This window comes from Mytilus galloprovincialis, chromosome 7, assembly GCF_965363235.1.
Source record: "Mytilus galloprovincialis chromosome 7, xbMytGall1.hap1.1, whole genome shotgun sequence".
NCBI classification, from domain to species: Eukaryota; Metazoa; Mollusca; class Bivalvia; order Mytilida; family Mytilidae; genus Mytilus; species Mytilus galloprovincialis.
The window spans coordinates 48,415,104-48,441,168 of record NC_134844.1 but is presented as its reverse complement, the minus strand read 5'-3'; the positions used below and the strand labels follow the sequence as shown (position 1 = coordinate 48,441,168).

General features: G+C 30.8%; 1 protein-coding gene across 1 annotated transcript in view; it reads right to left on the bottom strand.

The window, feature by feature from the left end:
* The window catches only part of LOC143083153 (transient receptor potential cation channel subfamily M member-like 2), a 72,935-nt gene that overhangs the window by 30,349 nt on the left and 16,521 nt on the right, over positions 1–26,065 (bottom strand). Inside the window, exons 5-21 of the mRNA XM_076259386.1 lie at positions 20,798–20,866; positions 19,198–19,218; positions 18,163–18,297; positions 17,477–17,515; positions 16,820–16,870; positions 15,802–15,973; positions 14,516–14,631; positions 13,442–13,465; positions 12,973–13,020; positions 12,047–12,128; positions 10,425–10,572; positions 9,827–9,938; positions 6,957–7,068; positions 5,193–5,353; positions 2,809–2,922; positions 1,943–1,975; positions 359–425 (exon numbers count right to left, since the gene is read on the bottom strand). Coding sequence (XP_076115501.1) covers positions 359–425; positions 1,943–1,975; positions 2,809–2,922; positions 5,193–5,353; positions 6,957–7,068; positions 9,827–9,938; positions 10,425–10,572; positions 12,047–12,128; positions 12,973–13,020; positions 13,442–13,465; positions 14,516–14,631; positions 15,802–15,973; positions 16,820–16,870; positions 17,477–17,515; positions 18,163–18,297; positions 19,198–19,218; positions 20,798–20,866 — 1,504 coding nt within the window. The remainder of the gene's footprint in view (positions 1–358; positions 426–1,942; positions 1,976–2,808; positions 2,923–5,192; positions 5,354–6,956; positions 7,069–9,826; positions 9,939–10,424; positions 10,573–12,046; positions 12,129–12,972; positions 13,021–13,441; positions 13,466–14,515; positions 14,632–15,801; positions 15,974–16,819; positions 16,871–17,476; positions 17,516–18,162; positions 18,298–19,197; positions 19,219–20,797; positions 20,867–26,065) is intronic.

The window sequence follows — 26,065 nt, the reverse complement described above, 5'->3', positions numbered from 1 at the left end:
CATAATGCATGTGTAAATACGACTTAAAAAAACTATAGATTGTAGACTTTACCAACGCCTTCACTAATTGTTTACCGTTCGGAACAGCTGTTGTACAGATGACAGAAGAGTTGTAACAATATGTTTAAACCTTAATCTCGTCTAATATTTATTTCATTTATACTTACCGAATTTATTTTATCCTAAGACAAAAGGGGGGAATTGTATGCCGTGAGTGTAATTCACCGAACGCTCTCGTATCAAAACAGTATATACGTGTATCAATCAGAATGTTGAATGCAGTTTCCTCGAATAGCAGATTTTATCCGAGTGAACACATTTATAAGCAATCAGAATATACAAATGAATCCGCACATACCTTTGAGGAGTTCGTCCGCTATATATAAAGGTGCATTTGGATCTTCTATATCACTTGGACACACACTCTAGTAAATGATCAAGAATATTTATCATATGGCTATACATTTTTTTTTCTCATTGGATAAAGCATAGGAAAGTCTCTTTGAAGAGAGACGAAAGATACCAGAGGGACAGTCAAACTCATTTATCGTAAATAAACAGACAAAATCATGGCTATAAATGAAAAAGTCAAACAGACAAACAATAGTACACATGACACAACATAGAAAACTAAAAAATAAACAATACGAACCCCACCAAAAACTAGAGGTAATATCAGTTGCTCCGGAAGGGTAAGTAGATCCTTCTCCACATGTGACACCCATTATACGCGTGTTGCTTATGTGATTACAAATAGCCTAATTCGATAGGTCACATTATGTTATATTAACTGCGGAAAAATCACGATGGGGTTAATAGAAGATTTGGATATTCCAAGGTAACGTAAATGACGAAGGTTAAGAATCTAAAGTCAATCCTGTTTATTTTCTTGTTCACGGTGTATTTTTTTTTCTTTCCTCTTCATTTTGGTGTATTCGTATTTATGTTTAGTATTATTTATTTGATTTTTCAACTTATTAAAATTAGCACCTGCGAAAGCGCATTATATATTCATTATTAAGACAGTTTTAAAATTATTATATGCAAATACTACAAAATTGGAATATAGAATAATTCTTGACTTTTGATTTCAGTCTATACAATGGTTTATCAACGCCAGAGATATAACATTCAACCTCGGCTAGTGACAGAGGTTAATATCATATATCTGGGGTTGGTATATCAACCTAATCAAAAGTTGATACTTAAATAGTATTAGTTATATCAACCTGTTGGTTTTTAGATACTTCGTAAAACGGTTTGTTTATAAGTTAAAGAAAGTGTATCCATTGTACACATGCAATGTTCACATGATTAGACGCATGTCTGCCCTTATTCTTTGAAGATACGATCAGCACAATATCTTTATTTGCTATATATGTACTATTATAGCACAATTCGAAAAGTTACAATTAAAGGTATGAATTTGTTATATATGTATACATATATGTTCAAATTTACAAAGTGTTGCTGTATTTTCCAATTAAAATTAACATCAAGGCTTGTCATCAACAGGATATTTTCGCCAATCCAAATGCTTGCCTTGAAAGTGCAGAATATACGAAGGATTTAGATACCACAAGTATATTCTCTACCCTGATACAATGTGAATTGTGTATCAAATTATAGGAAAAAACATGTGTAAATCTGATTAAAACATCACTTAGTTAACACGTACATGTTATACAATCTCTCCACTTTGTAAAGTAACATGTTAGTAGCACCTGCGAAAGTACATTTGCCCCACTGATACGGAATTCCAATGTAAACAGTTTTATTTTAAATTTCGACAAGTGATCTTACACAAATTAATTAAAATGTTGTATGTTTATATTATTCTATATATACATTATGAACAAGTATGATTGAACTTCGTCTTTTAGGACATTTAGGAAATAAATGAGTATAACGAATCTCAAATCAAATCAAAATTAAGCTGTACCTGCAGTATCTTGTCATCTTCTGCTGTTATCTCCTAAAATATGTTATTTGAAAATTAAATAGGTAACTAGAATATCAGGAATTTATTACATGCAACCGCAACATCCAATTATCAATGCTTTTCACAAAAGAAATATATGTGGAACATACGACGGATGACAAGCAACACTAAACAACACCGTATAGAGATCTTCTTATATTAATGAAAAATACATACCTTTTTGTTATGAAAACAATCGTTAATTGATCAAGTGTGTATTAAATATATGGTCAACTTGTATAACCATTAAGCATCTAAAGTTTAGAGTAAACGCATTCAAGGGAAATTAACTGTAAATTCATGTTCAAATATTTGACCAAAATTCTACTTTTTGATTTATTGTATACCAAAACGTATATCCAAATTATAAAAAGTCTAGAACAATGCATTTGTTCGATAATATGCATCCGGTTTTAGTGTGTATTTTCGTCTAAACCCTATAATGGATTATATGTATGACTTCCGAAGACTGCAACAAAACTTTAACCATATATAAGCAGAATTAAAGATATAGATAGGTAACGAACTCGTGCAATTTAAATTCATATTTAAGTATAAAAATATATGAAAATCATGGTTTTTATCTGTATCAAAATACGTATTTGTGGATCGAACCAGTTACTAGTACTAACATGGTTTACTCTTGTTACACTTTTTGTGTTGATATTTTCATGGTTAAAAAAAAAAAACCAAGATGCGCTGCTTACAAATGTTAACGTGTTATCTAGTTCATTTTATTTTAGATTTAACCATTTGCATGAGATATTAAATGCAAAATATATCATATTTGATTTATTCTCTTTAAAAAAAACACAAACAAATAGTACCTGCTTCCATAATCCTTGGAAGGTACTTTTTGACATTGAGAACTTTTCGTCACTGTTAAGTATATCTTCCATCATATCTATCTTACCACCATGAAAAGAAGTGGCAAATACATCCTAAAACAGTAAAACATAAGAATTTTGTTGAGTTAAATATTAAAATATTTTATGCAAAACACTTGCCTCTTTTGTAGACGTATACCACGAATTAGACGTTCAGTGGTCATCTTAGTATCAAAGTGTATGACATTCAAACGATTTCAATTTTGAAATTGTCAATTTAAACTCAATAGGGGATATATATTTTCAAAATCATTTGTTATTTAAGAGCTTGTAGCTGCTTCTTAGAGAATTTGTCCAAAGTACACGGATGCCCTACTCGCATTATAATTTTCCATGTTCAAAGGACCATGAAATTGGGTAAAAAATTTGGCCTTAAGAGTAAAAAGATCAACCAATAGGGAACATGTGTACTAAGTTTCAAGTTGATTGGACTTTAACTTCATCAAAAACTACCTTGAACAAAAACTTTAGCCTGAAACTCACACTTTTAATTTCTATGTTCAGTGGACCATGCAAATGGGGTCATAAGTCTAATGTAGTTTGAAAAGAAGAAAGATCATATCATAAGGAACATGTGTACTAAGTTTCAAGTTGATTGAATCTCAGCTTCATCAAAAACTTCCTTGACAAAAAACTTTAACCTGAAGTAGGACGAACGGACGGACAGACGAACGAACGAACGAACAGACAAACGAACAAACAGACGGAAGGACGCACAGACCAGAAACCATAATGTCCCTCTACTATCGTACATGTAGTTGGGGCATAATAAAACGTCACAAGTGTATGAACATAAAGTTAATGAGCAAGGGTTACCTTAAATGGACTTGTTCTTTTTCTTTTCATCTTACATGTAATTACTAATTATATTGTTTTATGCGTATGTGCAAATTATTGCCTTTAATTTTTTGTCTGTTTTGTCTTTCGTATTCTTGTTTTTCGGATTTTGTCTTTTTGATTTGCCTTTGTGCTTTTTTGTTTGTTTACATACTTTAATGTGTTTGTAGTGATTAAGATCAAGATACAATGTTGACTGCTATACTTTTTTTTTACATTTTTACCTACTATGTTGAAGTGGTTTGTTTACATATTGTTTTTTTTATATAATGAAATTTTATGCCACTGTCATACTAATGAGAGTTTGAAATACATGTAGCCATAAATCAGGTTTAGTTCATCGAATTTCATATATGAAAAAGTATGTACCAATTCAAGAATATGAGGGTTGCACACCTTTCGTTTGATGTGTTTGAGCCTCTGATTTTCCAATTTTGTTATGGAAGTTCCATTTTTAATTTTCAGTATTTGTGTTTTTTTTATAATTTGGTGTGGTAATTTGTGCATAGCGAGTGTTTTTGAATTACTTGCTTTTAAAATTTATAGATGTGTTAAAACAAGAAGGTAAGTTTTCGTTTTTTTTTATCATAGATTATGTATTTGACTAAGACATTCTTAAACATGGGTCATGTTTGACAAAATTGATGGAGATGATTATACACGTGTGTAGGTAACCTTTATTTCTTTTCTACTTTCTTATATCCAGGACCCGGAATAAAGTTAACTTATCAATTTAAAATAGATAATTACAATCCATGGAATGTTGTTGTTCATCATGTAACACATAGTTTTGGAGAGTATATCAAATTGAACTTTTGGATTATAGCTCTTCATCTTTTATATAAGCTTTGGATTTTACATATTTTGGCCATGAGCATCACTGAAGAGACATGTATTGTCGAAATACGCATCTGGTGCAGAAAAATTGGTACCGTTAATGTTATTGACATAGAGAATTTGACAGTCGTGAACACGTTAAACATTTGATAAAGTTATTATGACTAATGTAGTTCAATTGAACACTTACTTCAAATTTTATTTAAAGGTGTGTATATTACTTGCAAGCATCTTGGTATTATTTCTACAGTACTTTCGGAACTGAAAAACTACTGATAGAGATATCTTTTGCAATCATTTTTACCTAAACTTATTGAAATTAAGTAACAAATACTAGTACTATGAAGTACGTCAACTCTATCGGAGCACCTGAAAATCCACAGAGAAAAAGAGAGAGAGATTAAAAAAGAAACAGATACACTTGGCATTTAAATGTATACGTGTAATTATTTATAATCATTTACCGGATAACAACCTTTGAGGTAAGCGCTGTTGAGTAAACCGAATTGTTGATGGTTGTCTTCAACAAAAGTATCCAGACATCGACGTGGTATATTATTTTGAATAATTATATCAAATCAAAAAAAAAAAAAGAAACATTGCAATGTATTGCATATTATAAACCATTTGGTAAATTCATGATAACTTACTTGGCGGTTTATTTCTATCGTGTCTTTCTTCTCATTTGGTTTAGTTAAACCATAGATAGCAAACAGTTCTCTCCTGGTGAGACCATCAATGTTCGCAACATACTTTGAGATATATTCTCCGCCGTTCAAAGAATCATTGTCAGTCTTCAAAACTTCCGCATCTTGAAGAAATAAGTTTATGAGACAATCACCAATATAAGAATATGTGCAAACTGTATAAACTAAGAATCTTTCTTTTATACTAAAAAAAGTATATCTGGGTTTATCGTGCATGCCATAAGACAACACGTAAAAAGTAAAAAATGGGAGATGGGAGAGAATATATACGAAAGGGTTTTAAACCCCATTTTGAAACTGATCATTAGTGAATAGTTGGCGAATTACAAACACAAATGATAGTTAATCGTGGTATAATGCTGCAAAACAATGAGCTCTCAACATTTGTTCAATAATGAAAGAAAGCTAAAGAAGTGTGAATATGAATTAGCGATGACAATGATTGAAAGTAGAATGACTGAAACCCTATACATACACATTGTTACATTAGAACAAAGGTCAACATCGTCTGAAATCATATTTGCATGATGTACTTGCAATTTTAAACAAAGAATAAACAACTTTACAACAGTCGTTACACGGTACAAACAATAATTGCAATTAACCTATTTGTAACTCTAGAGCAAATCCTGGAGTATTTTATTGTTGTTTTTTGCTGTTTTTTGTTTTACTGTTCGTTTTGATCATTATGTTATTCAGACTGTTTTGTTTTTGAAAAGCTTTTAGCAAAACAATATTTTTTTCATAGATAAGGCCGTTAGTTTTCTCGTTTGAATTGTTTTACATTTTCATTTCGGGACCTTTTATAGCTGACTATGCTGTATGGGCCTTGCTCATTGTTGAAGGTCGTACAGTGACCTACAGTTGTTAATTTCTGTGTCATTTGTGGTCTCTTGTGGAGAGTTGTCGAATTACCAATCATACCACATCTTCTTTTATTACCATATATATTGTCTTTTTATGTTAATGGTTTCGTTTGTCTTTTGCTTTCTAAAGTTCATTTTCTTGAAATGTGTTATCATTAATAATATATTATTGTATCATGCCATCACAGAAGTATTTATTACTAGAAGTACGCTGCAATCATTCTGATCACGTAATAACAATATATCAACACATGCTAGTAGTTCGATTTAATATACAACTAATCATGTTAAGTTTGTAGGTGAGATAAACGTTGTACATGAGAAAAGAAAGATATCAAAAGGACATTGAAACTTGAGAGTCGAACCTAAACTATGCAAATAAAAATAAAAACAAAATTTTATGAAAACTAGAAAAAAACGATAATACCACCAAAAACCGGGGTAACTTGTATGCCCGAAAGAAATGTTAAAGACAGTGCCAAGTTGATTCACTCAATAGATCAGGACTACACCATTTGAAGTCTGATTTAAACGCATCTATTGACATATGCATAACATATAGACTAATGGTAAATTTTACTTTTTTGGTTTCCTTTGTAGTATAAATATGCCAATTACACAAAACAAGAGCTGCATTAGTTGATTATGACAGTCCTCAAGAAACACTTATCATGAAAAAAAATTATTCAAATTAGGTTGTCGTCTAAATAAATTTAAATATGATCAAATGCATCTTAAACACAATGATATTGAAATATCTTGGCGTGAAACCAGTAGAAAATTTTCTTTCTAATTCGAGCGATAAAATTATTTTATTCTCCGAAATATTAAAAAAATTCACCGTTTGGTTCTTTATCATGTTTTTCTTCAAAGGACCATGCTCTGATTATTCCATCAGTAATTCTTTCCCATAGTCTGTCATGTTCCTCGACTTTGATGTCAAATATTGTTATCTGAAAATAGTTATTACAAAACGTATAGACAAAACGTTAATAGTGTCTTACTAGTTTCAAATGGAATAGGGGAATGTTCATGATGTAATCCCTTATAAATAGATACATCAGTGATTTGAAAATAATGCTTGTAAAACCCTAAACATACAATGGAAAAATAATTGCAAACATGAGTTTTCTTTTGTATCGAATACGGCCGTTAAATGTTAAAGTTGTCATTATCAGTTTGACGTTTGTGACGAGCGTTATACGTGGCATTTCCCATAATGGATATGATTTGCGTCCGGCAAAGAGATGGAAATAGCAACGTGTAAAGATGTATAGTCAAGGATACATTATAGATGTGTCAACTAAATGTAGCATTTCATGAAGGAATATGTTTTCAGCTGTCAAAAATCTATGAAAACTTTCAAAGTGATAAAACTTATTTGTTAGTAGTACAGCAGTTTGAAATGCAAAATTTAACAAGCTCAATTTTTTTTTTTTTTTTGCTTTTTGAAAGTCTTATTCGGTGTTACTCTCACTACATATTAGATATAACGCAACATGTAATGGACATAACGAAATATTTTACAAATTGTATTTACATAGCCATATTAACATACGATCAATGACATATGGACACAAAACAGTCTTCATATAAACGGTTTTTAATAAACTGGTACGTAATAATTCGTGAAATTATTCGTGTTCAATTGATAACAGTATTTGTGTTAAATATACATATTACTAGCAAAATCAATAGAAACACAAACGATATTTAAAATCAGGTAGATTCGAAATCTTCAATGATGATATTGCAAACATCACGAAATGAAAAAAATATATAATGTGCAGTAAAAGATTGATTTATGCTAGGATGTCGAAGCTAGTACAATGTACGTTTGAAGTCAATTCAAATACAATTATAGCCTTTGTAAGAGTAGGTATAGCAAGATATGGTATGAGTTCCAATGAGACAACGCTCCATCCAAATCTATACTATTAAACGAGAAGATCTCATTTTGGGTGTCGCTTCTCTTCTTTCCACAATTATTTGATCAACACGCCTCTGTGTCATATAGGTACAGTGCATAGTGCCATTTGTCATCCATTCATATGATTATTCAGATTGAGTTATTTTTGGAGAAAACGAGAAAAAAGGCATCCGGATATTGTCCCGTCATTGAACGAAATTTTAAGTCAGATTAGACTTCCGGTTTGCGTTTTTCTGTATACTTTTTTCTGTATACTTAGAACATACATATACAAAGAATAAAGTTTATTTTCAAAATTCTATTTGCTATCATTTTCAAGTTTACTATCCACGGCAGTCACAGAGTTTATTAAAAAGAGAGGGTCTGTATACTATATCAATGACCACTATGGATCGATTAGTAAACTTAGAATTGAAAGTAAATACACTCTATTTATAAAGTAATGAATGTTCATAATATACAGATATGCGCAAAAAATATTCATGTGAACTTTTGATACCTTTTCTGAAATTCTCCAGTCATTAGAACTTTTACAAAATTCATTGATTACAAAAAAAGAAGATGTGGTATGATTGCCATGTTGAGACAACTATCCACAAGAGACCAATATGACACAGATAATAACAATTATAGGTTACTGTACGACCTTCAACAACCCATACCACATACTCAGTTTTAAAAGGCCCCGAACTGACAATGTAAAACAATTCAAACCAGAAAACTAACGGCCTTATTTATGTACAAAAAAATGAACGAAAAACAAATATGTAACACATAAACAAACAACGACCACTGAATTACAGGCTCCTTACTTGAATGTTCATAACATACTAAATGTATGTTCATATTGAAATTGATAGAAAACCAAAAAATGGGAATATTGGAAATAAAAGAGGAGGGATAAAAAAAATAGCATTTTCCTGACCCCAATAACCTATGACTTATGATACTTTTGCTGAAATTCTCCAGTCATTCAATATTTTACAAAATTCTTCCAACAACACTTTATATACTTTAAACTACGCTTTGAATGCCCGCGATCTCGCGGGTGTGTTCTAGTAATAATTTATAAAAGTAAACCATTATATAAAAAGGTTCGGCCGTCAACACGGAGCCGTAGCTCACACTGAACAGCAAGCTATAAAGGCCCCAAATAATAAGTAATGTAAAACCATTTAAACGGGAAAACCAACGGTCTAATCTATATGAATAAAGAGTTCGATATTAGGATATTTTGACCTGAAAGAAATATATTGACTAAGGACTAAGTCCGATTATATCATGAATCAACCTTATACAAAGACAATAATTGTTATATTATTAATTTTCGACTGTATTCGAATCAAAATCGCCAGTGCATAATATTTTCTTTTTTTTTACATTAATTTTTTGGGGAATTTTATAAATATCTTATTGTCACTAATCATGCTAATGACAATAATAAAATAATATTTGTTATATCATATTTTTTATGTCTTTTTGTGTATATTGCATACATGTTAAGTTTTTTTTGAAAATAATTGATCATAAAAATACACTTTCTTTTTAAACTTTTAGCAAAATGAAATACATTAGTTGACGATACAAAGTATATTTGCTTTTAAATATTTAAAAAAAAAAGTGCAATATCATCTACCTTGGAAAGTATAGTTTAACATGTGCCTATTCCTCAACGAATCAATTAAACAAAATATATAAAATAATAGAATTATAATTTATTATCACTATTTAATATTAAACATAAAACAGTTTGCTTCATAGCATTATACATATTTAATTACCATCCAATCCTTTTTTAGGATCATTTTGAAAACTTTCAGTATCTTCTTCAAATGTTCTTTCGTGAAACGTCTGGTTATCATTATTGGTAATTCCTTCTTCAGTTTCGAAAAGCTACAAATAATATCAACTGTACGAGTTGAGTTAAGATATTTAATAAAACAAAAACATAAAAAATATAACACTTCAAGTTCGATTTGAACCTTTCGTTTGAAATAATACTTATACATGTGTTTGTCATAATTTTCTTAAAGTTTTAGACCTCACAACAAAATAAATGAATAAAGTGAAAATTGTTTTATTTAAATATTCAACAATAAAATAGATAACGTGTCATGCAAAAAAAGGCATGGAATCATCTGTTCTTAATTGTGTGATAATCCACTTAAATATTTGTTTTCAAGCTTTTAGCTTGTTTTGAAAACAACACAAAGTTTTACCAAAATGTAAATGTTTCCCTTTACATGCAGATATCAATGAAGATCTTATCAAAAAGAAATATGTCTTTAATTTCATTAGAAGACATGGCAAAAGTTTCAATTAGTATTTTAGTCCCTTTGATTTATAATGTAATACGTCAATTTAACGTTACAAATTTACTCTTCCAGGCATAAAGCAATCAGGTCAGCAGCCCCTCCAGTTCCTTTCACAACCACCACTGATATATCACTATATATTGCTCTCATTACATGATCAAGTGTGTCTAAATCACCATTTAGCACCAATAAAGCTACCGGAACTCGAATATCTACGTCAGGAAAGACAATGCACACAACAATTAGTAAAGGAAACATACGAACTGATTTTCCATTCCATGTATAAAATAATCATATTCTTATCGTTTATCATGAATTGTTCACAATTCGACTTTCAAATCTATAATTCTATATATTTAAGATATCTACCATTTGTTTTTTCGTTAAATAATCGGACTTTTAAAAATATGCTGCCGAAAGTCACCCATAGTAAGTTTCTTTGAATAAGCCAAAACAAAAAAACGGTGATGACTACTATTATTTTTAGATTTAGATATTTCAGTTATACATGCGAAACGCTACACTAAACATTACGACAAACGGCACGATTTTTCGTTTTTTGTTTTAATTTACTTTAAAGCATTTGAATTGTGATGTTGCATTGGCACACTCTTACGGTGTTTCTATATCAAACCTCGATAGCTATGCTCATGTCTGTTGTATCATTTTTAATTTCAATGCACGAAATCTATGTATTACTGGTAAAGTATAAATTTAGGAATTTCGTTACTGAACTTAAAACCTTTACAGAATTCTTTCATAGTAAGAGATTTCGTTTTGATGTTTAGTTCATGTGTACCGTGCCCGGGAATTTATAAACGTTTTCGTTAAACTTATCGGTCTGTTAAAAAGTAAAAAAAACTATTCTAAACCGTAAACAATTCAATACTGTATGTGAAACGATTTTTAAATATTTTTGTTATCAAATCAATGTTGAATTTGATATGTATAAATTTAAATCAATCTAAATACTATCTTAATATACATTTGCAAATTCATTGCTCTGCAATCTTTAATACCTGTATCTTGCCATTAACAATGTCATTTTTTCTGATGTCTTTATAATAGTTGCAATGGATGTTGGATGCATTCTTATAGACATTTATTTTTTAATCAGGCTTTTTGTTCATTGGGGCTTGAATTTATACTGATTTTACCACGTGTTGGACATTTATGTTACATATTGTACCACGAGCGACAGCGAAAATTGTCTCATTGGCAATACTACAACACCTTTCTTTTTTTGTATGCAAATCTATGTTTAAAACAACTCGTTTTGAATTGAGTTTCTTCAAAGTATCTCTCAAGTCTTACTTCCATATTAAGAAAATCTGTATTGCCTTGTCACTGTTGTATGACTTTAATGAATGTTTGTTTTTAGAATTTTATCACGTTTGGTACATTTATGTATTCCTTTTAAAATGACTCAGTGAGATCTTGCAAGATTGAAAGGTCGATAAATATTAATATAAACATACCTTAAGCAAACAATAAAACGGGGAAGTGTCTACACTACAACTACTAATATGTTTTTAGTTATAGCTATAAAGCAGATGGCATTCTGTCTAGTTTGTCCATTAATTATGTTCTTTGTGTGTTTGAGCAGCATATTTATAACATCAAATAGAAAAGTAGAATATATTTTGTTTCAAGATTAATGTGTCTTTTTACAAATCAATATCTTACTTGACAACATTTGGGATCCATTTTCTCCCTGTTTGAACGATGCATAACCTTCTGAGTTGATATGCTTTTCAAGTTCCAGAAGCTATAAACAATATTAATATTGTGTTTATAACATAACAATATATAGAATATTACTGTTTTCAGCAAGTGTATTGTTTGCTATTGTAACTTACATTATATATGTGTTTTTACACTTACGTATTATCTTCCTTTAATTCGGAATACACTCGTATAAACAGATCTTAGAGAACTATAATCTAGTACAATAGTTTGCAAACACAGAGGTTGTATGACAGAATCGTATGACATTCTCCTAATGTATTGATACAAATGTTTATTGGAGAATATTTCAACAAACTTTGATATTACGTAAACGGATAGTTTATTGGTTGCAAAGTCGTAGTCTTTTGTGTTTTGTTTTGTGTTCTGTTGTTTATTTTTTGTCGTTTTTAATGTAGTGTCAGTAGTGTCAGTTTTTTCACAATTCATAAGTTTAAAATCCTTTCTTAAATTTTATCATTCCATTGTGCAATTTAATAAGAGGTACATGCACAATTATTGACTGAAACAAGGGGAATAATGCTTCACAATTCTTTTGATATCTTACAAGTTTAAAATAAACAAACATCTTTATGAAATATATCCATATTATATTTCCTTCCTTCATATGATTTCATTGATTTTCCATCACGTTACTATGATTGATAACATGGATGTAGATCTTTTAACATTGATTCTGTATACAATTGATTACGAATGTCTTACGAAAAATTGACAACACCCAAAGCATTGATGAGGGTTCGTATTCTTCGGTCGTTTTATGTCTATTCAGTGTTTTGATAATGTAATAGATTCTTTGTCATATTAAAGTTGTTGGTATTTTAAAAAAAAAAACATAATGAGTAATCTGTACAAACGTAGCTTACATCTTCATAATGTTCACTGGTTTTAACTGTATGCTGGTTGTCAGTCTTCTGAAGAGAAATATTGTTGTAGTTCAAGATTCTATTAAAATTCAGAACTAGCTGATCATCTTCTCAATATTATTTGTAACTGGTAAAAAACATTAGGCATTTTTTTGGCCACTGTACGTTATTTAAAGGATGCACAACCATGTACCCATTCATTTCCGGCAATTTCTAATTGTTAACATCACCTTTGTTGCCTTATAATATTTTAATACTGATAGTTTCGCTATATTTGAAACGATCATTTGATCATATAATATCCTGGAAATCCTTTTGAACAACTGATCGTTTATGATAAAATGAGTTGAAAAATGATCATATATTTTTTGCTTAGAGATATAAAACAATTCTCTTTTTGCCTATATTATAAAATCACACTTTCCAATGGAATCTAAACTTTCTGTAAAATATTATATACATTACTTACTGCTTTGTGTTTCTTTGGTCTGTCCTGAATAAACAAAACAAGTTACTTTACTAAAGGTTATAAGTAAAATACTTTTAAGTTCAACATGTATTCAACTGACGTCTTCTGTTTTATTTGTTTTTAAAAGTTTCTGTTTTATTTGATTTTTTTTTTAATAATTTTTTTTTGAAATTTTGATATAGAGAGATACATAGATGCTAGGGTTATAATTTAGATCAACGGACGCGTGTTTTGTCTACATAAAACTCATAAGTGGTGCTCTTATGTTTTATAAGGCCTAAATCAGGTAAATCAGAGAATTGTTCCAAATAAATCTTAGGCTATACATTGAGAACGATAAATCTGATTCATCATTGTATACACAATAACTTTATAAAACGTGAATAATTCTGTTAGTGTAATCTGAACTCAAAAGTGTTGATAACTGGGCTGGTAAAAACCATAGGGGTGAAACCAGGAGTAGTACCAACCAACGGGTTTTTAAAGTAAAATCACAAAATTAATGAACTCCGAGGTAAATTCAAAAATGGAAAGTCCCTTATCAAATTGCAGAATAAAAATCTCAAACATATCAAACGAATGGATAATAACTGTCATATTCCATTAACAGTACATGGCTTGTAATTTTGTCTATATCAGAAGTACCATTGAAGCCAAATATTACAACAGTTAGAAAATCAAAACCACCAAAAATTAAGTAACTTTTAATATATTATAGGTCTTCGAGTTTTTCCAAAAAAACACGTCCAGGTCCTGTTCAATGTCAGTATATTGTGCATTTACTATTTTCTGTGTAAAATTTTGAGTATAAGTCAATGTTAAAACTTTTTGTCATAACTGTGTGTGCTTATAATTCAATTGGGTTGTTCTCGATGAAACCTTTGGTACATTTTACAATAACTTAATTCTAAACTACTATATGTCAACTTGAATATTGAAAATTGTTAGTGATTCACGGAATGGTTCGATAACTTTTAGCCTGATTTCCGTCTTAAATTCCGTCATAAAACATGCGTGAAGAAATTTGTGTATGAAATGCAAATATGCAGATACTATCAACATAAAATATCTTACAGAAAAATGCATTGAGGTGTATCCATATTTTTGTGGTAAACCTTTTATAACACAACTTCTGCTAACAACACTGTTTACAAAATCTGTGTTTTTCTCATTAAATACAAACCCACATCCTGTTTAAAAGAGACACACATTATATATATATACATTGTGAATCCTTATACGACGTTAGCTATAGCGCGTTCTGAGAAGTGATTCAGGAAAATTAAGATATGTGTACATTGTATTTGATTTTTTTTTAAATACGATAACATGGATAACTTTAAAGTGGTTAGTAAAGAACAGAACTTGAACCGAAAGAAAAACAGATGATATATGTGTATCTTGAAAAAATGTATAAATTTGCCAATTAAGAATAATGTTGGGTGTGTATTGGTTGGTTTTGTTGTCTTATATACATGGTCTGTTTTATAATTTGCTATTGGGTTTGAACCAACTGCCAGAAATCTCATATCAGTACTTCGAGTCTGTTTTGTTTACTTGGGATGTATAAATACCCTGTCAAGTCCAGTCTTGGTTATATTATATGTTTTTTCTTGTTTTGTATTGATCTATAATTATATTAACCTTTACTAACTGATGTGTGTAGTTCATCTTTATGTTTTGCTTTTACACCACTGTCCTAGTTAAAAACGAGTTATACGCCAAAAACACGTTTTACCCCACCACACTCTTAATGACCATGTCTCAAATCAGGAACTTCGAGTACTAGCTTAGTGGTAGTTGTTGGTTTTTATGAGTAAATAGTTTTTTGTTAATCAAACAGTTTTACCAAAAGATTTTTTTCCTTTTTTGTTAAAAAGGCCTTTTATATCTGAAGACGCGTTATGTGTTTTTCTCTTTGTTGAAGGTTGCACTTTCGCATTTAATTGAAAACATCACCTTCATGGAAACTTTGGTGGATGTATATCTAATTGGTAAGTATACCAACTTTCGTTATTTTGTTTAAATGAAGAATGATTTATAAAGGTTTAATAAGCGATAACAATAACCTTGTATTTAAATGAATTTTAAGATCCCCTGGATATGTTATAGTTTTATTGTTGTGACATTTTCAAACATTCTGTTGTTCTGGCTGTGTTATCATTGTGCAATTTTACTAGAAGTGACACATCTCATAATTAAAGATGCAGCATTTATTATTGAATATCAAACGCAGTAAAATGTTAAAAAGACACAGGTTTTAATTTTATTGCGATTTGATATTTCTTTTTACTATACCTTTTTTCCAAATCATTAAAACGTTATCAAACTATACAAATATACTGAATGTACAAACTTACTTCCTGAATATCTTGCGACATGCGCAATGGCATTCTTTAAAAGCAAGTGATCGGCCCACTCATACGTTTGCGTACATTCATTATAAGCACCTATTACAGATACAACTATTCTTGGCTCTCCAAAATTTCTCAAATCATCCCAATTTTCCTCTGGTGTCGGAATTTGTGATGGCTAATGAAATAAAAGTGTTTATGGATTTAATAAATTAAATAATTTAAGTCAATTGTTATCTTTGATTGGGATCAAATACTAGTATACAGTGTGTATTAAGACATGCGTACTCGAAAACATTGTTTTATTTTCTGACTTATATCGAATTTTTGTCTAGTATGAACTGCCTTATATTTGAAATATCTTTTTTAGAAAAAAACATATCGGGTATAATTTCTCCATTAACAATTAATTTTCATTCACATACTTCTTTCTCTTGTACTACATATTAAGCACGCAATGTCTATATGAATAATCATCATCAAGCATGTGAATTGAACAAGCATTTATGGTACATGTGGTGTAGAACATTCGTTATACTATTCGAATTAGTATGATAAAAACGGTAGTTAAAATACAAGACCATATAAACACACACGTATACGTTTATACTTGCATAGTTACGATTACATCCTCAACAGTGAAAATTACTCATTAGTGTCAGTTCCTGAAGTAAACTTCCATTTATTTATGAAAAAAAAATGTTATGTCTATTGAATTCTTAAACCTTAGATATTACTTCGCATGTCCGCGTAACATATGTTTAGAGAGAATCTACTTTTGTAACGATAATTTTATCAGTACCATGAGTACCATGCATTATTATAGTACTGTACCTACTTAATAGGTGTAAACAATACCAAACAGATATCCAAAAGCATACGTTAAAATCTGGCTTACAACGTCGCATCAGTTAGAAAAAAGAAAAGAGTTAAAAAGAATAACAAAACATTGCATCTTATCAATTTCGAAAATCAAAGTGACCAAACACATCCATTTCTTCTGTCATTAACTATGATTATATACCTGTTCGTCTTGTGCAACCCCTTTCGAGGACTGCTGTACAGGTTCCACACGCTAAAATCATTAAGTTACGTAAATAATTAAAATACACATGAGTGAAGAATAAGGTTTCTAGACAAAAGTCTAAGAATTTGCACATTATTAAATCAATATATGTTATATTAATTCTGTAATGTAACCGTGACGTTATCAACGTTTTTTTCATGATATACGCCTGTTCAAAATTGACTTTAAATTTATATTTCAAGATATGACTGTAATATTGTTTTCTGTCTATTCAAAATAAAATAATAAAAATGTGGCGATACTTAATAATAACCCGCTACGCATTATTCAGTGTGCACCTAATTTTTGATGTTATTTCTCAAAAGACAAAAAAAAATATTCCCTAAATGTGAGGTGATTAAACCAGAAAAAAAAAGTTGGATATATCTGCGCAACCATTTATCAGTCAGAAACTGAACGTAACACTTTGTAAATAACATTACACAGACACCCTTTCTTGATGAACACGATGAATAGGAAGGTGCTAGTTTTATAACATTTTGAAGCAATTTTGCATAAATAAGTATACCGGAAATGTATCCATTAATATAACGACATTAGCAATGAAAAATAAATTTCGCAAATTCATTGTTTATATGAAAAACAAATATTTACCTCAAATGTGGATACCTGTTGAGGTTCCTCAATAACTCTCTGGAAATGACAGAACATGTTTTAATTTCGATAGACTTAAGACACGGTCCAAATTATCTATATTTTATTGATTTCTTGGACCTTTACAAGTTATCTGTTCTTTATGGTAAATATCGTGTGAAAATGCTAAATCTGTTTTAATTTACTTAAGAAAACTATCATGACGACAATGTTCTATATTTTATAGATTATTATGACGTTCAGTTTAGTGGACTGATACCCATCATTCGTGGCGTTGAAGTGCCATTGGTTGCCCGCGCTGTGTCTGCTCTTTAGTGTATTTTGTTTTTGGTCTCATTGACATTTTACCCATTACCAAACTCAATTGTAGAACACTGTTTCATATATTATATGATGTCTGTTGATTATTGCAACTTTATTTATGTTAGATAAGACAGTTGAACCTTCTTGATCACTGGGTGGAGAGGGGTTATATTCAAAGTAGAATCGTTTCGCTTCCTATGAAGCAAAAGTCCAACCATCCACACTTCTCCTTTTTCAAAAAATTCCGCCTACTCTTTTTGGCATTTTCCCTCTTTCCTTGGCAATGAATTTTCTTTTTTTTTCAATTTTGAAGAAATATAATTCATTTTTTATTTTAATAATATATCTCCTGCTTCAGCTATGTTTATCATAATTACGTTTACCTTTGGGCTATCTGGAACTTCTTCATCCTCAGTCTGAGTTGCCATTTCATGGAGAATTTTATCATCTGTTTGTGTATATGTTTGTATGGCATCGCATCCGTCTGTTTGGCTGGCAGATGTTATAGCTATTGGATGCTGTAAAACATCCAGTAATATTGGACGATGATTATACTGTAACATTACATTGTTATTGATTTATATCACTTTGAAAGTATTGAATCCCGCTTGATTCAAGTCATATCCATAATTACATTACTACATGTGCATATGTATAATACAGCTACACAATAGTATACATGGTATACAGACGAAAGGAAAGGGAGGTTTTTAAATGACACAAAAGACATTACTGTGTTTTAAATGTACAAAAATATTTATCTAAAACGAAAAATAGTAACCAAAACTGTAAACGTTACTTTCTAAATATCAAATCAACACAACACAGGTACCATATTGTCATCAATATATAAGCGGGCAATCAGAGAATGATGTTTAGTAGTTTAAGACAATCTAATATCAATCTGTGTTCGTTTGCTGTATATTACATGTATTAAGTCTTACGTTATTCTTTTGCATGTTTACAGAATGCGGTTTAAAAAAAAACGGAGTGCGTTTCTTAAAAAGAAATTACTGCAACAGATTTACGAAGGTAACCGAATAAAAATGAAACTTGAAAAGATTAAAAGTACCATCACTAACTGGTTCACTGATATGATGTAGCGGTGTTTCAACTTATTAGCAGTCTGATTTTTGCGATTTTAAATTATAAGATATCAGCATAGGCGTTTCATCTGTCTGTTTCCTAATTGTGTTTTAATTCCTTATTTTGAAATATTTTGACTGGAAAAGAATTATAAGTGATGCAAGCTCAGTAGAAGAAGATTCCATTCTTAAGTCAACCGCTTTTTTGCAGTTTAAGCGAGTCTCTAACCGCTTGAACCTGACTGGCCTCTTCCTAACCGATATACGAGATTTGAACACCATTCAAATAGTGTTATCTTTATATTTATTCTGTAATTGCATAAAATTTCATACCTTTTTCCGTTTTCTGTTAGTCTGCAAATAAAATATAAACGTATGTACTACATATTTGTTGCTGATCACGGTTTGGAATTTCCGTCTTTTGGTTAGGGAATTCCTTTTTCACAATTTATTTTACTTCTTTTGTATATAGTGAAAGAGACCAAAAAATAATTGATAAGCATAATTGTTATACGGACAATGTTATCCTAAAAAATGAGTTATTGTTGCAATTAGATTTTGCTGTTACATTAAAATACAGTTTTCTAAATAAAGACATATTATTGAAGAACTCTTATACGAAATCAACTTAAGTTTTAACAAACAGTACGAAATCAACTTTAGTTTTAACAAACAGTACGAAATCAACTTAAGTTTTAACAAACAGTAAGTACATTTGAATATTCCTTCATTTGAACCCCTCTTTTGAGATATTATTGATATTTAATGTTTTGAAACATGAATGTTGCATCTAAGTTTTATTCTTAGTCTTGTTGATGATATTGCTTGAACCTCCAATGATGATTATGGCTGCGTGTCTTTCTTTTTAGTCATTGTTATCAAAGCACTTTATTCATGTGATAATAGTCTTTTAGGTACATGATGTTCAACAAAAAACGATGGAAGCCACGATATGATAATGGCTTGCTTGATTTTTTTGTAAAGATTGACTTATTAGAAGATGTGGTATAATTGCCTATGTGACAGCAATCCATCTAATAAAAAGAACAATGATGCGAATAATTCAGCATGAATAAAATAAACAGAACCGTTCCAATATATAAAATATAGTACACTGCTTGTAAATGAAAGCTCTTAGTGAGAAACGATCAATATTTTAATAGGAAAAAAAGTCACTGTTTCATGTACATGCTGTATAGTACAACGATGAAAACACAAGGAAATACAATTGATTTTTTTACAAAAAAGGTGTACTAATATGGCAGTAAACATTTGTATTCAGTGTCGATATGTTACATACTATAATATTATTTTCTGGTGTTAAATATGTTACCGTTGAATGAAGGTAATGTTTTACATTCTTTTCGAAAATGATATATTATGTGGTTTCAACAATTAAATGTACATCTCGCCTTTTTTATTTTTTTAAATGAACAAATTCTTTTGGTTTTACATTAACCCACATAATGTGTAGTGCTGTTTCAATATTTTTTCTATTTTCAGACTTCCTTTTTTGATATATGTTCAAAGTGTTGCATGCTAAATGATATCATATACATTATGCCACATGTGGAACAGGATCTGCTTACCCTTCCAGAGCACCTGAGATCACCCTTAGTTTTTTGGTGGGGTTCGTGTTGTTTATTCTTTAGTTTTCTATGTTGTGTTGTGTGTGCTGTTGTTTGTTTGTTTTTTTTTTCATTTTGATCCATGGCGTTGTCAGTTTGTTTTAGATTTATGAGTTTGACTGTCCTTTTGTTATTTTTCGTCCCTCTTTTATTTATTGTTCTTACATGTATGAAGTATTCTATCAAAAAAATAACAAAAAATCTCGTAATACTGTTTGGTGTACGTTCGATGTTGTAATGTGCTTACGAAAACTACACCCGATGCTTTAATATATAAGTCAATTTTAATGTAAGACATTACTTACAGGTTCTTTAGACTTGCTTTCCGGAGGAATGTCTATATGTTCTAGATTCTCTAAACAGAGTACATAATTCTAAAAAGATAAATGCATCAATTAAAATAACATTCATATTAATATATTTTAATTCTCAAACATTTAAAACAATACATAAAATTGAGAATGTAAATGGGAAATGTGTCAAAGAGACAACAACCCGACCATAGAACGACAGCAACAGAAGGTCACCAATAGGTCTTCAATGCAGCGAGAAATTCCCACACCCGAAGGCGTCCTTCAGCTGGCCCTTCAACAAATAGATATACTAGTTCAGTGATAATGAACGCCATACTAAACTCCAAATGTATGGTCGAGGTAAAACATGCTAGAGTTGTTGTGTGTATAAAGTGATGTCCCGATTGTGTTATTGTATAACTGTTAAGTTAGATTAAAAAGTAATATTACTGTTTGGAAACTTTCCTTTTTCATTTTAGAAATTAAAGTTTCTGTTTAAAATTTATTCTATATTTTAAAGGAGAAGAGGTTAACATTTACATTTAAAATTAAGAATTGAAATGAGGTTCATGTTTGAGAGACTATAACTCTTCCAAAAGCAGAATATAGTCCAATGCCACCAATTGATCTTCAACACAGTAAAAAAAATCTCGCACCAATATATAAGATGAACAAAGGCTAGAGAGTCCCAATTTAAATGTTTTGAACACAAGCTTTCTCTGATTAAAACGTATTTCATTCGAAAACAAGACATACAAAAATTCGATCGCCGTGTTATGAACATGAATTCACATGTTTGACTGCTCTCCCATTAACCTATTTAGTGTTGTGTTATACATGAGAAGTCCAGAACTTATATCTGGTCGTACTTGTCTTTTACAGCTACACTTTAATAATTTACATTCATCGTCTAGCATCACAAAGAACAAATCTCATCTCTTATTTAAAATCCACGAAATAGATGTCTTTTGACATGTTTGATGTTGTAAATCACTGCAGTTTGTAATTGGCTATTTGTTTATTCAAGTGTTTTCATTAACATTTGTTTTGTATACAATTAATATATTTGTACCAGATTTCCCCGTCATATGTTACTATATCAAAATATAATAACCAACATAACTAACTTCAAATATTGATGTTGATGCAGTGCACGAACTCATTTACATTGTACAGTATTGTTGGTGAGATTTTCAAACTTTCATTGTGCCTTTATGATAAAATTGAGAAAAGAAATGGGGAGTGTGTCAAAACGACAACACACCGAGCCTAGAGCAGACAACAGTCGAAGGCCACCAATGTTATTATAGCAATACACTGCCGCAACCGTAGGCGTCCTTCAGCTGGTCCCTTAAACAATATGTATACTAATACCGTGATAACGGACGTCATACTAAACCCCGAATTATAAACAAGAAACTAAAATTAAAAATCATACAAAAGACTTACAAAGGCCAGAGGCTCCTGACTTGGGACAGACGCAAAATTGCGACAGGGTTAAACGTGTTTATGAGATATCAACCCTCCCCTATATCTCTAGCCAATGTAGAAAAGTAAACGCATAACAATACGCACATTACAATTCGGTTTAAGAGAAGTCCGAGTCCGATGTTAGAAGAGGTAACAAAAAATAAGACGTTTCGAGACTGAGAAAGATACTTTTCCATTTTACAAAACATTAAGCCCTGAATTAAACTGATTAAAAGATTAGGTCTTCATCATATGAAAATCACGCACAATCTCTTCCGTTAGGGGTTTAGTATCATACGATCATAAAATAAATGAGCAGAACATAACCCGTGTCATGCCAACAACTTTTACTTTTTTAAATAAATGTATTTTGTTCCGATGCAAAGACCCTATAAGTAAATCAATATTTAAGCCAAGATACGCAATTTTGAATGACCTGACAACCGTATCGTAACTATATCCCTTCTTAATAAGTATGTTTAAAGGTTTTGTAAGCTTTTGTTGTGAATACTGACAGTTTTGTGCTTTGTAAAGAATATTACCATAAAAGATTGGATGTGTAATACCTGAACGTATAAGATGTCTGCATGCTAAGCTATATTTACGAATTATATGTATTTCCTTATACCGATGATAAAATTTAGTAAATGTTTTGACTAGTTTGGGATATCGAAAACCCTGATGTAAGAATTTTCTAGTCAAACATATATTTCTCTCGCTAAAATCTAAGACGTTGTTACATACACGAGCGGATCGTACAAGTTGATACAATGTTAAACAGTGTAAAAGTAATTTTACAGTATTTTTATTTTAGGCAGTAAGATCTCGTTGTATCACGTCATGTAAGTTCCTCATTATTTTATTTACAATTCCAAATGAATGCATAGTTTGTTATATATATACAACTCGTCTAAACATCAACCAAACAATGTAAGATCCGTTTATTTGCTTTCGCAAATATTTTGTTCTTCCCTAGCCGAGATTCGAAATAAAGGCAACAGTAGTATACCGCTGTTCAAAAATCGTAAATCTATGGACAAAAAACAAAAATGGGGAAAACAAACTAAAACTGAGGGAAACGCATTAAACATAAGAGGAGAACAACGACACAACATTCAAATGTAACACAAATAGCAACGGACTAAGCATTAGACAAAATCCGATGAGAATAACCAATATAACATCAAAACCAAATACATGAATTTGGGATAGAAAGTACCGTGACACGTCTTATAGTAATGTGAATTCACACTCAAATATAGGAGAAAATAGACGACACAACGTACGGAAACACAACGTAAAAATGTTACACACACAGAAACGAACTATGTTATAACAATGGCCATTTTCCTGACTTGGTACAGGACATTTTTAAAGAAAAAAATGGTGGGTTGAACCTGGTTTTGTGGCATGCCAAACCTCGCACTTTAATGGCATTGTTAAATATAACATTAAAATGGCAACATAATAATACAGGACTTATAAATAGGAGAACGTATTAGGCAAAGAAAAACATGAATAATAGATAACAAAAGGCATCAGGTTTAAAATTCAATACGTCAAAACCGCGCCTCGTCCACACAAGACTTACCAGTGACGCCCAGATATAAAAGTTCGAAAGTCAAAAAAAGGGTACAAAGTTGAAATTGAAAAAGGTTGTGCCAAATACGGCTAGGGTTTTCTGCTTGTGATAATAACATCCTTATTATTTAGAACAATTTATGCTATTGCAAACAGTGAATTTTATCAAATGAATATAAAAGATTTACATGATAAAACTGACGTCTTAACTAATTACAGAAAACAAAACCCGAATACATAATACATTGAAGACCAACACAGAAAATAGACACACCCGACTTGGTCCAGGCCTCGAACACATGCTAATGCGATATCGCGACTGCAAATTGCCTGCACTGTAGCCGTCCCGCTAGACCAAACGACCACCTGGGTTTCATAAAAATAAAGTTTTCGGTAGTCGGGTGTTACCTTTCCACGTCAATTTGTATGCAGCGTCGTACTACAGTACATAATATATAAGGCATGCAGATGTTATTTTTACAGATCAGCTCAATTATCTATAGCAAAGGATTCTACAAATTAATGTAAGATACAGTCACAGAAAATACTTATATTTATAAGTACGTCTGAGCAAGTAATAACTCTACAATAGATTTATTCATCGGATCACCAGCTGTGATGGTGATACATGGCTGTGAACATTATGTATAAACAACTCGTCTTAACATCAACCTAACAATGTTAGATCTGTAAACAGATTCATCTAACGAAATATAAAGAACACTCATGTGTCTATTTCCGTTAATTCCATTAGTTAAGGTAGCACTCCACAGTTAGGTGTGTAGTTTCGCATTTTGGCCCCTGTGGATTTTTCAAATATGAGAGCTAGTGTGCAATAAAATTCATTTTTGGATAGCTGAGTATTAAAATAGTCTTTGTATTGGGTTTATATGAACATCATGGTTATGTAATGTATGTAATATAGGCTGTTTTCTGTATGACAGTCCGTATTTGCATGTCCCTACCATACATTGGTCCGGCAATTATTGCAATGTTTTTTTCCAACTTTTTATCGCACGAACTTTGTGATTGGAATTTACGAAAAAATGAGGCGAAAGACACCCATTTTTTATTTGATCATTAGGAAGATTTATGAAAACAGTTTCTAAAAAGGTATCACTCAAAGGCATTGAAATTCTAGTTTGATCAAAATTTTGGGGGGATATGTGACATGTCCACCCCCCTTTTTGCAATATTTTATGGTAAATAAATGCAGAATGTTGCCATGGATACACATAACAGGAATTAATTTTCACTCTTTCAACTTTTGAAAATCAAATCTATGAAATATACTGATTACATACATATGCACATGTACAACACAAACAGTTAGGTTAATGTATTAGAAATCCAGGAATAGGAGATGATAAAACATTTTTTGGCTCATTTTTAATTTTATTTTCTAACTGTGGAGTGCTACCTTATGGCACATCAGAAAGCACAGAAATGCACTTTTCAAGATAAAATTTACCACAAATCTTTAGTCTTTTATGTTCTTGTTTTAGTTCTGAAGGTAAAAATTCTGCTAGGAATGCAATTTATGTTAATTTTATTGTTTACTGTCCTTAGCAACCAAATATACACATTTCGACACTTAGACATGTTGCGGTCCTAAATTTGTACTCAATTAGCTTCACCATTGTGACCAAATATTGCGCTTTATATGATATCCTCAGAATTTATTCTTATATATTTTTGAATGCGAATAAGTCAAATAAACATTTTTAGCAGGATTTTAGATTATAATTTGGCATTAATTAAATTTAATGATGCCAGTACTGCTAGAAATTTATACCCTGCTTGCGAGCTTCTAAACCAAGGTTAGGTATGCTATTTACAGCAAAATTGACCTATAAGTGCTTTCAAATACCTGAAAATTGTACAATTTGTCCTCTTTGAAGGTAATTTTATGATTTTAAATAAGATAATGGGAAAAGTTTTAGAAATTTACCCCAAAAATGAGACAGACTTGAAGTTTTTCACTATGATCCAGCATTTATTTTTAAATCACTTTTTGTCGCGTTTCAACATCAACTGCTAACCTTCATAAAATCTTTATTACTGAAACAATTTTAAAAACTAAGGTGCCATTTTCATCGTAACAGCTAGTAGAACACAGAAAATATATTAAAAATTGAGGCAGGAGGGGAAAAATTTCACCTTAAGGTAGCACTCCACAGTTAGGTGTGTAGTTTCGCATTTTGGCCCCTGTGGATTTTTCAAATATGA